Source organism: Canis lupus, chromosome 20, assembly GCF_003254725.2.
Source record: "Canis lupus dingo isolate Sandy chromosome 20, ASM325472v2, whole genome shotgun sequence".
Classification (NCBI taxonomy): domain Eukaryota; kingdom Metazoa; phylum Chordata; class Mammalia; order Carnivora; family Canidae; genus Canis; species Canis lupus.
The window spans coordinates 33575673-33589824 of NC_064262.1; the positions used below are offsets into that span (position 1 = coordinate 33575673).

The window sequence follows — 14152 nt, forward strand, 5'->3', positions numbered from 1 at the left end:
GAATTTATCCTAATGGTGCCTTTAAAAAAAAAGAGACTTTGTTTTTTAAGTGATCTCTATACCCAAAATGGGGCTCGAACTTACAGCCCTGAGATCAAGAGTTGAACACTCTACCAAATAAGCTAGCCAGGTACCCCCTTAATGGTGCTTTGATCCAGAAAAGGACAGACTCATGGTGGGCAGATGGAAAAGGATGGACAGGAGATTGGGCCAAGCAGATTTGATGCTCAGCAGTCAAAACAGGTGATGCATCAGCATGGAAGATCATAAGTGTCAAAATTACCCTGACCCCCCCTTTTGCATAGGAGACGCCAGGTTGAAGACCAATACATCATCTCTCAATATGGTCTTGAGAGATGCTTCCAAGCCAATGCTTCCAAGGTTGAAACTGATGTAGGTTTCTTTCTTTGGTTGACACCAAATGAAGCAGCTGGTTTGGGTTTGTTCCATACTGTCGGAAGAGGTTCTGCTTTAATGCTAAACCCACCCCGAGTGAGGAGGAATACAGTACCTGAAGCTGAGGAGGGCAGCTGGGCATCCTAGCTCAGACTCACTTGGGGCAGATGCTCAGAGGGTAGAAGAGCAAGTGAGAAGAATCCTCCACCCATCAGAATGTTCTCTCTCTAGGTCTCTCTCTATCTCATCCCCATGTCTCTCCTGGTTTCTGTTGCTTTCAAGCACACAGACTCAAATCCTTAAATGTGGGTATCATGTTCGTTGGGATATCTTACCACTCTGAGTAGTCATTTTGTGAAGCAAAGCTCACAACTCATACTTGTAGATCCCAGTGTTCCTAATTCTGCCCAGTGCCCTGCTCATGACAGTCTTCACACTGAAGGCATTACATGTTCATTAACATCTTCATCCCTCTACAATGATTGGGTACTACTTAAATTACATGTGGTTTTACCAAAGCTGTGACCAAAATAGTTTGGCCTTACCTGTCTCCATAGACCTAGCATATCGTACGATCCAAATAACTAAACCCACCCTCAGAAGGGCCCCAAAGGGAATATTTAATGATAGTGCCAACTGTTATGAGAGTTAACTAGTCATAAAAATAGGATCCAATAAAACTGTGACTTAAAAAATAAAATCTCTAAGGTAGTAGTTCTTTTTTTTTTTTTTGAGATTTTATTTATTTATTCATGAGAGATAGAGATAGGGAGAGGCAGAGAGACAAGCAGAGGGAGAAGCAGACTCCCTGCAAGGAGCCTGATGTGGGACTCCATCCTGGATCCTGGGATCACACCCTGAGCAGACACTCAATCACTAAGCCACCCAGGTATCCCTAAGATAGTAGTTCTAAGGTGAGAGGGTGGTCATGCTCCATGGAGTCAATCACAGGCCCAGGTGCCTTCTATCTTGTTGCTCTATTATTTCCAAATGTGTGGTCATCATCTGCACAGTCCAAGTTGAGTTCTAGCCAGTGGGAGTCAGTAGGAAGGGTGGACGAGGTGTGCATACATCTTGAGACCTAGATGGGGAAGTGGCACCTTTTTTCTCTCATTCCATTGGGAACTTAGATAGCTGGTGACACCAACCTGCAAGGATGCTGGGGAGATGTAGTCCCTGATAAAACTCAAATAACTATGGAAGAAAGGGAGAAAGGATCTTAATGGACACTGGATAGCCTTTGATGTATTCCCCTTGTATATATTTAATGCAACTCTTTGTGTGTTTATAATATAAATACATCCAGGTTATACACATTGGTTGTTTTGCTTTTTCAGAAAGAAGGCCTGGGCCAACCATGCTGTGTCTCTAGACAGTTCCACAGTAATGAATCAGTGTGTCTTCAGAGGGATGGAAGAAAACAAGGAAAGGTAAACATATCTTTAAAGATTAAAAATTTTTAAATTCTCACATGCAACAATTTTTTTTTTATCACATGCAACAATTAAATGCAATGTAGGACTTCACCTGTCTGTATAAGTCAGTGGAGGCCATCAAGAATTAGAGATAGCAGAATTTCATGTATTTCCTTTTCCTATTTCCAATTTCTGATACCAAAGGAGGATACCTTTGTTAAGTATGAGGCAATTTTTCTAAGACTTAGAAGGGAAAGTTGGTATAAATAGAACTAATGTGGTCTAGAATTATATATTTGATTCTAAAAGCTATGGACACTCATTCCTAGAATCTATGGACACTTGCTCAGATGAGTTATGTCTCCATGTGTAGGTGGCCAGTCCATGAGAGGAGGCAGAGACAGCCCCTTAGCTTTTGGCAGCCACATCTTTCTCTTTCTTCCACCTCCTTTTTTTCTTCTTAAAATAAATGTATTCATTTGATTTTATTTTAATGCCCAAGGGATGCATAGTTTTCCTAGTTAAAAATAGGTGATACACCCTTCCCCAATTTCGTTCCTAGGCTCCCCACTCCACACCTGCCTTTCCCAGAAGTAACTACTGTGACCTACTTTTGTGCATTTCTTTCTAGAACTTTTTCTATGTGCTTATATACATAGAAAACAGCCATTCTTTCTTTTTTTTTCTTTCTTTCTGTTCTCTTGCTGCATGTAATCATACTGTGCTTATTGGTCTATTTTGTAACCTTTAAAAAAATTCAGTAATATGTCTTAAAATGTTTTCAAGACAGTACATGAGCATTTTCCTTGTTTTTATCTGCCATGAAATGAATTGTGCATGCATAGTATAAGAATCCCACTGTTTATTGAGCCACGTTCCTATGGGTGGTGGGTAGGTGGGTCCCATTGTTTCCCCTTATATCACTGCTGGGAGGCACTTTCTGGTAAGTGCCTCCCACACACACGGGCAGATAGTCCTCTAGGAAGTTACTGAGGAGTAGAATTTTTGCACCATCCTGCATATACATTTAAGATCTTACTAAATATTGCCATATCATTCTCTAAAGACCACTTGTCCACAGGGCGCCACATTTCCCATTTGCCTGCCCTCTTGTTACACCTCAGTTCCTCATGCTCTTCCACTTTTGCCCATCTGTTGGGTGAAAAATGGGATCTCTCCATGGTTGTCATTTCCTTCTCCTTCTTTCTACTCTGGGGAGGTTCATCTTCTCAGATCTCTCCTCAGGACAGCAGTCCTGGTTCTATTTGGGAGTGGGTACCACTTCATTTTCCTTCCTAAAAAGCATGCTTCTCCAGGAGAGTATCACAGGATTGTATCATAGGATTACCTCTTTCTTGACTTCTGGTTTTGAAGAGCCTTCGGTTGGGTTTTCCTATTTTGGGTGGTTTCGTCCACCACCCACTGTCACCACCATCATCAGTGGCAACCATGTGATGCTATGTGTCAGGCTCTGTGTCGATCACTGGGCTGACATATCTCATTTACTTCTCACATGGCCCTATATGATAGGGGTTGTGTTATTATCCTCATTATGGCCATTAGGCAACATCAGAACAGAAATTCACTCCAAACCAACCCAAACAACAAAAACCTTACCTCACCACAGAACTCTAGCTCCTAGTGTTGCCCTCCCTTGCAGCGACAGACATACATTGAGTTCTCCTTACGAACATAGCTATGGGGCCATCACACCCACGTTTGCAGTTTTCCTGGCCACACACTCAGTTGTTATTCTGCATGTATGGCCTTCCCAGAGGAGAGGTGGGAGCTGAGAATTTGGTTTTGGGTTTTGTGCCCAGCTGGCATGTGTACATGGGTTCCTGCATATATCATCAGCCACTCTGTTCTGGGGTACAGTTGGGGTGGCAGCTTTACCTGAGTTTGTCCAAAGTGCTTCCCCTGGAAAGGGGTTTTCCAGTGTTAGAAAACAAAATTCAACCATGTAAATTTGAAGATCAGATTGGCTTTTATTAAGCGATTTGTGAACTGGGCAAGTAGAAAGGAGCTCTGAGAAGGTGTACAGAATGGAAGGTTTTTATAGGAAGGAAAGTGGGGCAAGCAAAAGAAAAGATTGTTTCAGGCCAAGACACCTTTTTTGGGTTGGGGAAGGAATAGCAGGATTTTAATCTTGCAGATGCTAATGCTGATCAGAAAATTTCAGGTTGACTTCTAAAAAGGTCACCTTCCTGGGAAAGTTTGAAAGTGTAACAAAGTCTTGATTTGCTGTTATGAGGGAGCAGAGGACTCAAATTTGAGCTTCTCTTTTTAAGTTTATTTATTTAATTAATCTCTACCCTCAGTGTGGGCCTTGAAACTCATCACCCCAAGATCAAGAGTTACACTGCTCCTCTGCTCCTGTGATTGAGCCAGGTGCTCTTGGACTTGTTTTTTTAAAATATTTTTTTCGGTTCTTTTTTTAAACACCAGGTTGCACATATTTGTCATGGGAGTAAGTCTGCTTTATTAGGATAAGTACACCCACTGAGCTGTGGAGGGGGCTGTGTCACTCGGCTCCATAGACCCAATCAGTTACCCTACTCTAGAATTGTAAGTTTTGATCTCATTCTAAAGCAGACAGTGGTGAAATTCTGGAGATCTTCTGTGGCCTCCTCCCATGACGTTTCAGAGACATGCAAATTTAGACCCAGATGATCCTAGGCTCATTATTATAATTTCTTGCTTTTTAACCTATAGTTTTAAGCAGTCAGGCCTCGGGTGATGATGTGATTGTTTGAGTTTACATAAAGACAAGACTTGGTCTCAGGTCTCAGGCTCTGGTTCTGGCTCTTTGTACACCACAACTACTTTTTGTGTCCTTATTAGAACACTGACTAGGACTTATTCCAGAAATTGAGCTTACTAGTCAATAGTGCTTGAAGGAAACGTGCCTATTGATCAATCAATTGATTATTCATTCAGTGGGCATTTACTGAATACTATCTGTGCAGCAGAGACAAAAACAAAACAAAAACAAAACAAAACAGGTAAGATGAGTTCCTAGAGAATCCAGAGTCAGGGGTGGGGGCAGGAGGCACACACTATGAGCAGTGGTTAGGTGGAAAACTAATTTTTCATTGGTCAGTGGGAATAATAACAGTATCTCCTGCAGAGAGTTGTTGGGCATGTCCTAAGTTAATCACAGTAAAGCACCTGGCATATAGTAAGCACCCAATAAAGGTGGCTGTTTTCATTTTTTGTTTATTTATTTTTATTCTTACATAGTGTAAGGAACCTAGGAAGATTTTTTATCAGGAGACTGATAGGGCCAGACTTTTGTTTTTATTTTTATTATTTATTTATTTATTTGACAGAGAGAGTGGGCACAAGTGGTGGGAGCAGCAGCAGAGAAGAGGGAGAAGCAGGCTTCCTGCTCAGCAGGAAGCCCTACAAGGGGCTCAGTCCCAGGACCCTGGGATCATAACCTGAGCCGAGGGCAGATGCTTAACCAATTGAGCCACCCAGGTGCTCTATTTTTTATTTTTTTAAAGATTTTTATTTGAGAGAGAGAGAGTATGAGTAAGGGGAGGGGCAGGGGGAGTAATGGACTGAAGGCAGATGCCCCACTGACTGAGCCACCCAGGCGCCCCAGACTTGTGTTTTAGAAACGATTATCAGTTGACATAAGTTCTCATCTTGCATGTGTTTATCTTCTTGGACTGTGATTTCCATGGGGCCATATCTTACCTGTTTTGCTTCTTATCATCTAATCAGTGTGTGGCACACAGCAGGTGCTCAGCAGTGTTTCTGGACTGATGAGTATAGGGGGTAGAGCGGTGAGCCCTGGGTCCCTGAGGTGAGGTGCTGTGACAGAGACTGCCGCTGGAAAGAAGGAACTCAACTCTCCTGGGGCCAATGCCACTTTCCCGATGAAAGCTGCTCCTGGAGTCCTTGCCCACAGACTGCACTTCCCTCTTCAGGAACATGGTTTTGCTCCAGTGATTTGTGGTGTTTGTCTTTTAATCTAGTGACTTTCTTGAGGAGACCGCTCCCTACAGCCTTTATTGGCCAAGCCTCCATGACTCACCACTTCTAGCTCCAGGTGCCAACTCACAAGAACACAGGATTTGTAGAAGATTAAGCCCCTGGGGAGTTCAGTTTTCTGTTGTCACCAGTGATTGTGGATGGATATTGCTTTGTTGGGCCTCAGTTTCCTCAGCGGTACAGCAGTGGAGTTAGGCAAGTGGAATTTCTGATGTTCAAAGAGGGAAATTTTGAGGGGAAGAGTCCTTGCACTTCTTATAAATCCTTCCTGTAAATAGACTCGTGGTGAAATGGGTGGGTACTTAGGACTTAACCCATGCCAAAGAAATGGAAAGGTTTAAGTTCGTTAGTTCGTTCGTTCATTCATTCATTCATTCATTCGGTCACTTAGTCAGTTGATCAGTATCCTTTTACTGCTTAGTGGCCATAAGCACTTTGGGAAAATACTCAAATAAGAAATTATGAAGGCCTTTCACTCTCAGCTTGTGTAAATGTGTGTCTCTTTATGAAAATAAAGATCTTCTCCGGCTCACTCATGTATTTCAGTATGTCTTGAGCACCTCCTTTGTGCCAGCTCCGCTTGGCTTTGCTGTCCTGGAAGGCTGGCTCTGCCTGGTGCAGGAACACCTACATCTGGCCCAGGGCCCAGCACACAGTAGGCTCTCAGCCTGTGAGCAGCTTCGGTGGACTGAACTGGCTAGAAAACAGTGATTTTTAGAAGGCTACATGAAGGGCTGTATCCCAAACTGAGATTTGCCCCCAGCACCGTGTTCTGTTTCATGTTCAGGGCTAACTGATGTGTAGCCCACATGCTCGGGAGCCCTCACCTCTATACAGGTTAGTTCTGCTGTTTGTTGTTCCTTGTTCTCTTGATCCCCTTATCAGTTTCCATCTTGTCCTTAGGCTGGAGCTGTTTCGGTCACTGATTTTTATTAGCTCTTTGTTCACTGCCCACAGGGCCGTGTGGGGCCCACCCCATGTCCTCCACCCTCCAGAGATTCAGCTGGAATTCACCTTGAGAAGCTGGAAGCTCAACAAGAATGAGAGTATAACCTCTCCTGACCTGAGGCTCTCGCCTGCACCCTTGGATTCACCAGCCCTGTGACCTCGGGGAAGGCACTTCACTCTCCATGGTGTCTTCTTAGAGATCCCCTCAGTTTTTCCTGCAGTCTGTTAATCAGAATATGGTTTCTTCCAAACATTAGTAGGCTTTGCAGGAAAATGGGGCCTATTGCCTAACGTGTTTGGGGACTGCTGACTTAAACTCAGTTAAACGTGGCCTTTCTGGCCTGACCCAGCAGAGCCTGTAAAAGGTCAGTGTGCACAGAGGGGCCTCTCAGGAGAGGGTAGAGTGTGCGGCCTCCCACTTTTGCTGTTGCAGTGGTCATACTGGAGATATTCTGGGCTGGGAAATCTTGAAGTTTCCTCCCAGAACTTCAGTGATATATGTTCCTAGGACAGAAAGGCAAAGTGCCCCCAAAACACAGATATTGGATTTGAATGGTTTAGTGTTTTTTGGTTTTTTTGTTTTCATAGGAAGCAAAAGGTGGAATGAGTCTTCTAATACATTTATAGGCCTGCTGGTGAGTGAGTTGAGAATAAGCAGTATCTTCATAAAAGATTTTATTCAGACAGAAACTCTCCCATGCAAACACTACCTTCTTTCTGGCTGTGTGACTTCGGGTGTATTTCTTTACTTCTCTCAGATTCCTCACTGGCTTAAAAGAAAGGAGTTGGTTGATGAGTGAGTTTCCTTTCAAACCTAAAATTTTCTTTTTTTAAAATATATATATATTTTAAAGATTTTATTTATTTGAGAGAGGGTAGAGTAAGAGAGAACATGAACAGAGAGGAGGGGCAGAGGGAGAGGAAGAAGCAGACTCTGCTGAGCAGGTCCTGAGATCAGGACCTGAGCCGAAGCCGGACTAACCATCTGAGCCACCCAGGCGCCCTTTAAAATTTTCCATATATTGTTTAAAGCAACTGTAAGCCCTGTGAGGGTGCATGGAGCCTGTATGTCTTCTCATTGATTCCCAGGGCAGTGCCTGGGATACAGTAGTCACTAAACGATTGTTGAATAAATGTGAAACAGAGTAGGCTCCTTATTATGTTCATTGGCTTAACCCCATAGACAGCTGACTAAGTTATTGTTAAAGTAATTTAATGAGTCTGCATGATCTTGTTTGAGACACATGAAGACCCCTTAAGGGAGACAGTATTATTTGACATTAGTCAGGATTTTGAGAAACAAAGAGCTAGACTTTGGTTTTCTAACAAGGAATAAAACAGAAAAGACACAGACTCAATCTCCTGAACCTCACATTCTGTTTGGTTATGGGGTTTTTTCCACCAAACCAAATCCTTATCTGTCCTTATACTGGCCAAAGGCAGTGATTAGGACTGGTCTTGGAAGATCTCCCATGCAGACACTGAAAAAGACCTTCAGTTCTCTAGTGGGCTGGCTAATCCTCTACATGGCAAATTATAACAATATCTGCTAATTCTTTAGCCACCTCCTAATGGGCTTTTTATATACATTGGCTCCAGACATCACAGGGACTGAGCAGAAGACATGTTGTTTGCCTCTATTTTGCAGATGAGGAAACAAAGGTTTAATTACCTACCCTAATATCACAGATAATTATAGGGCTCAGACTTAAACCTGTCTTTGACTGGCTCAGGGGAGAAAGCCTTTTCACCACCCCGCCTGCTTCTCATATGATTGGGCCCCTCCTCTTACCTTCTCTCTGAAGATAGGAGCTCAGAGTCCCCCGTGGAATGGTGTGGGGTTGGGGGGTGCTGCTACATCTGCCCCAGGAATAGGTCTACTGAGTACCTGTCATGTGCTCAGCATGCCATCAGGCGCCCTGGGGGGTACAGTCAGATGTGGATCTGCTTATAGTATAGAAGGAGACATGAGTGTAAGTCATAGCACGAGAGTATAAGGAGTAGGACAAGAAGGGCTTAAGGAAGGTTCTAGCCGGGTCTGGCACACTGTGCAAATTTGGGGAATGTTTAAAAACACTCAAACTGGAGGATACTCAAATGGGCACGACACTCTGAGGTGGTCCTGGGAAACACAATTCATGGAACACAGTAGGTAGGAAGAGAGCCTTTGAGGGTTCCTCATCTGGCAGAGGAAGCTCCTCCAGCCCCCATTCTATGGAAGGACGGGTCTTGGGTGAAAGGCAGCATCTGTCCTGATGCTAAGCCCTTGCTGGGCAGAGACCATGTGCAGCAGTCTCCCTCCAGGGGAATCAGATATAAAATTCCTTCCAGGCAAGAGCCTGGCACTTCCCATGGAAGTAAATCAACCTTTTCAACTCTAAGGGTAGAGGACTGGGTTTGGAGAGCTGGGGAGACTGTGCGTGGGGGTGTGTAACCCCAATGGTTGAAGTGCTCACTGGGCCCACAGAAGTGCTGGTTTTGTCTGGGGTGTTCCGCTAGGGTGTGGATGAGGAGAGTCTTGAGGCTTTTGTTCTCTGGGTGGGAGGAGAGGATGGGAACTCCGGTTGAGACTCTCCCCGGGACTGGGGCCGGGACTATAGCTGAACGTGGCTTCTGCCCAGCCTGTGTGCGGTGCTGTGTGTGCTGTGCGCAGTCAGCCGGCGGCTCCCTCAAGGATGGGTGTTGACGGAGGCCGGCTGTGTGGCCAGGCGCTGTGCTGAGCTCCGGGATATACCTGTGCCTGGGGCAGGCGGGAGCCAGATAACAGGGTCTAACAGGGTCCCTGCCCTGGAGGGTTTTGGAGTTCAGTTGAGGTTTTGTAAGGACAGGAAACTAAACAGAAAGCAGAAACAAGAGTGCAAGGAAGGAATGTGTTTTAGAAAAATCACTTCTGTGTTTTGGTTTATTTGTTCTATTTTGTTTTTTGTATATAAGAAAGCTACTAATTAATAATTTCTTTTATTAATGTTGACTGATATTATAAAATTGTCCTACTGGTTCTCTTAGTTTCTTAGAGCTTATTTTATTTTTCTGTGGGGAGGAATTTTTCTAGGCACGTAATCACATTATCTGCAAGTTAATGGGATTTTACTTCTTCTCCCTTCACAATTGGCAAAACTTTGTTTGTTTATTGGTCTAATTAGGATGGCAAATGCTTCCTCAATAATGTTGAACAATGGTGATGTCTCGGATCATTTTTACCTTGTACTGACATTAATGGGAGTATTGGCTGTTAGGTTAAGCTGTGTATCTTTTAAGGAAGTTTCTCTCTATTCCTATTTTGTTAAGAAATTTTTTCAAAAAGTCAGGAATAAATATTGAAATATAACAAGATTGACATCTAAGATGTTCCTCTTGATCCTGTTAATGAGGTAAATTATATGGATAGATTCCCTAATATTGACCTATCCTTGTATTCCTGGAGTGAGCCACATTTGGCTGTGCTCTGAATCTCTTCAAATAAAAAAGTATTTCAAGTTACTTGCCATCATTTGAATTATTGCTCCATGAAGATGCAGTTGGTTTATCCTGCAGTTTAGAATAATGTCAACAGGATAGCTTTACTTCAGTTTGAGAAGTCAGAACTAGGGTGATGAACAAATTAATTCATTAGACCAACATTTTGCTACTGAATGCTGATATATGCAAAACACTGCTGGTTGGATGGCCTCCAGTGCTCCTTATAGCTCCGAGTTCTTGCAATTCTATGTAGCATTTCCATTAGTCAGGTTTGTTGTTGTTGCAAGCGACTGAAACACAGTTCAGCCTGGATTAAGGGACTATATGATTCATATAAATGGACAGCCCAAAAGTGGGTAGCTTCAGGCATAGCTGGATCCAGGGGCTCAGTGTCATTAGGTTTTGGTCTCACTCTTTCCTTCGGTTGGCTCCACTTTCTTCTGTATTGGCTTCATTCCCAGGAAGGCTTCCTTTACATGATACCTCCCAGAAGCTCCTGGCTGACATTCTTCCACAGCTGTGGACTGGGAGTTTATCATTCCCATTTGTTCCAACAAGACTTCCCAAGTAGTCTCATATTTGTTCTGCTTGGGACACATGCTGTCTCCTGGACTTCAAGGGTGAGGGAATAAAATAAGCCTTACCTGGACCTTTGGACTCAGATGGGGGGGTGGGTGGGAAGGCCACATGCTATTACCCACAGATGGGCAATCTGATGCACAGTGGCAGAAACACTCGATGTCCATGCCATTGGGGCCAGTGATCCCCTTTCTTTTGTGGTCTTCACTGTCCTTTTTCATACGTAGAAGGGGAGGTTGCAAGGGGCTGTGACTCCTGACCCAACCCTAGGGCCCAACAAGTCAGTGATAGAACCAGGATTCTAAGTCCCTATCTAAATTCTAGGCTGTTCTTGTTCCACTTGGAAGTAGGAGTAGAGAGTTAAGGTGTTAGCTGGGCACTTTGAGATTTGATTGTTAAATGAAGGATTTCCATGGGTCACCCTCACTGCTGATGCACTCACCAGATGTAATTATTTATCATGGTGATTATTGTCCCCTTTCCATAACAAACTTAGAAGGGTAGGTACTTTTAAGGGTCTTCCTTTGGTGGGATGTTAAGTATTTTATGTGGAGCATGTATACTAACAAAGTTTTAATTTGGCAAAATCTTGCCTGGTCTGATCTGTCATCTCTTCAAATACTTTGTGTCTTTTAAACTTTGATGTATGAGGTGTGTCAGATTAAGGGAAAAGCTCAGTGAGTTTCTACATATGTTCCTACCCTTCATATTAAGGTACAGTACTCGTTCAAACACTGTTTACTAGCTTCTTCTTAGCCTCCCTGCTTTGCCCCACTCCTTCCTCCCACAAGAGCTGTGACTTCCTCACCACAGCCTGGCCTTAGGCTGTCCCTAAGAACTCTCTTCTGAGTGTACCAACCTGAGTCCAGGGACAAAGTTAGGAACCCATTCTGAAAGACTTGTGTGAGGAGAGAGGAGGGTAGTTACCATCCATAGAGGATAAACACAGAGCCCTCAGGTGCTCTAGGAGGCTGCAAAAGCACATCATCCGGGATCCCTGGGTGGCGCAGCGGTTTGGCGCCTGCCTTTGGCCCAGGGCGTGATCCTGGAGACCCGGGATCGAATCCCATGTCGGGCTCCCGGTGCATGGAGCCTGCTTCTCCCTCTGCCTGTGTCTCTGCCTCTCTCTCTCTCTCTCTCTCACTAACATAAATAAATAAAAATTAAAAAAAAAATAAAAAAATCTTAAAAAAAAAACCAAAAACAAAAGCACATCATCCAATCATGGTATTGAAGGGCCCCCTTGCGCTCTTGCTCCTCCCTTCACAGATGAGGAAACTGAAGCCTTCAAGAGAGGTAGGATCTGCCAAAGGTCATGGGCTAATGCAGGTTCAAGGTCAGACAGATGATCCACGGCTATAAGCCAGCCACCCACTGTAGTCTCACTCTCATTTTATGATACTTTTGATTTTTTTTCCTGGAAAATCTTGAAATTCTATGAAAGACAGTGTGTGTGTGTGTGTGTGTGTGTGTGTGTGTGTGTGTATATATATATATATATATATATATATATATATACCCAGTTTCCAATTAAATGGAATGAAATTCATTTTCCAAAATTAAATGGAATGGGAGAAAATAAAAGGTGTTAGCTTGGCAGGCTCAGCCTTTATTTTGATTTAAATATATATATTAGAAAGAATGTAGGTCTGGTAACTGGCATTCTTCAGCTCAAATCCCTGTTCTGTTTTATGACCTTGGGCAAGGCTGTTATTCTTCCTAAACCTCAGTGTCTTCATCTATAGATAGGATCATATTAATACCAACCTTATAGGGGGTGGTCCTGAGGTTTAAATGAAATGACATGTATCATGTGCTCAGCACATGTGATTTTTATATTTGAAAAGCCAGTTTAGGGGCACCTGGGTTGGCTCAGTGGTTGAGCATCTGTCTTCAGCTCACGTCGTGATCCTGGGGTCCTGGGGTCGAGTCCCACATCGGGCTCCTGTCTGTGCCTATGTTTCTGCCTCTCTCTATATGTCTCTCATGAATAAATAAATAAAATCTTTAAAAAAAAGAAAAAGAAAAGCCAGTTTATAGCCTCTCTTGTGGGGGGAGGGTGAGAAGTGATATAAAAGTAAGCTGACAAACTCATAACTTCCCCCCAAATAGGAACACTTTAGCATGACTTTAATTTTGCAGTTCTCAATTGGTTTGGTAATGATAGCATGATATTTAAGAACACAGGCTCTGAAGATGGACTGCCTTGATTCAAATCCTGACTGTTGCATGGTATAACCTGGCTAAATTATTTAACATCTCTGGGCTATAGTTTCCTTGAATGTAAAGTGAGGCTAATGATAGGACCTACCTTAGAGGGTAGCTCTGAGGACTGAATGAGCTCATGGGTGAAGCATACTTCCTTAGCCCAGTACCTTAGTTGATGTGCAATGAATGTGACTTATATACACTACCAACAAATTGATCTACCTTTTCCATTGGCCTTTAAACACCTTGCTGGAAGTTGGCCTCCATTTTCAGTTTGTATCCTCTTTGTGCTGGCACATCACTCCAAATACTCCCCTCATGTTCGTGTCAGCCACAGACTTGGGAAAGAGAAGAGGGACCGCCAGGACAGCAGCATCCTCTAGAAGTTACAGGAAGAGGTTGGCTCTTGGAGAATAGTGAATGGACCACTCTCCTGAGTTGAGCGTTTTTTTGTCTGTTGGGGACAATGTGTGGCTTTCATGGGTGACTCATCCTTGGGCAGCCGTGACCACTCCATGGGAAAAGCAGAATGGAGTTCACATGTGCTGGGAGGGTCCGGAGCTGATGGGGCTGGGGAGGGTCCATTTCTCTGTGGACCAATGAGTCAGCTCAGTTAGCCATGGGTCAGGCTGAGCAACTGAAAGAATGGGAGAAAATAAAAGGTGCTAGCTTGGCGGGCTCAGCCTTTTTATATTTTGAAAAATGCTCCTTTCAGCTCTGAATCAGCCCCTTGAGCTGCAAGCATGCCAGTTAACCCACATTTAATTGGAAACCGGGTTAGGGGATATTCTTCCCCTGCCCCCCCCCTCCAGAGTATGTCCTGTGTGTTGGACCCGTTCCAATGGCTGGTACAGTAACAGCCATTGACACGGCCCTGGCTGCCTGGATGCTGGAATCAGCTGGGTGAATATACATCCCTCTCCTCCCACATCCGCTGACTCTCTCCTAATTGCATTTTGCCAGCTCTGCAGAGAATGCAGACTTTCCCTCTGATTTTCCTAAAGATCAGTCTCCTTTGTTTATTTTTGTCTACCTCCGCTGTTTGGGAAATACCTCAACACATCCTTATTGTTAGATTTTAATTTTCCTGTTCAGTGGAAACTTTTCCTCTCCTGGGTGAAACGATGCAGATTTCCTTTTGTCGA

General features: G+C 43.8%; 1 protein-coding gene across 2 annotated transcripts in view; it reads left to right on the forward strand.

Annotated features, from left to right (window-relative positions):
- The window catches only part of ARHGEF3 (Rho guanine nucleotide exchange factor 3), a 304915-nt gene that overhangs the window by 34665 nt on the left and 256098 nt on the right, over window positions 1-14152 (forward strand). The window contains exon 2 of one of the 2 annotated variants that reach the window (XM_025456268.3): window positions 1734-1826. In XM_025456268.3, the coding sequence (XP_025312053.1) occupies window positions 1783-1826 (44 nt within the window). In that variant the 5' untranslated portion in view covers window positions 1734-1782. Of the gene's footprint in view, window positions 1-1731; window positions 1827-14152 lie in introns of both variants that reach the window. The other variant, XM_025456267.2, reaches the window with a different exon arrangement.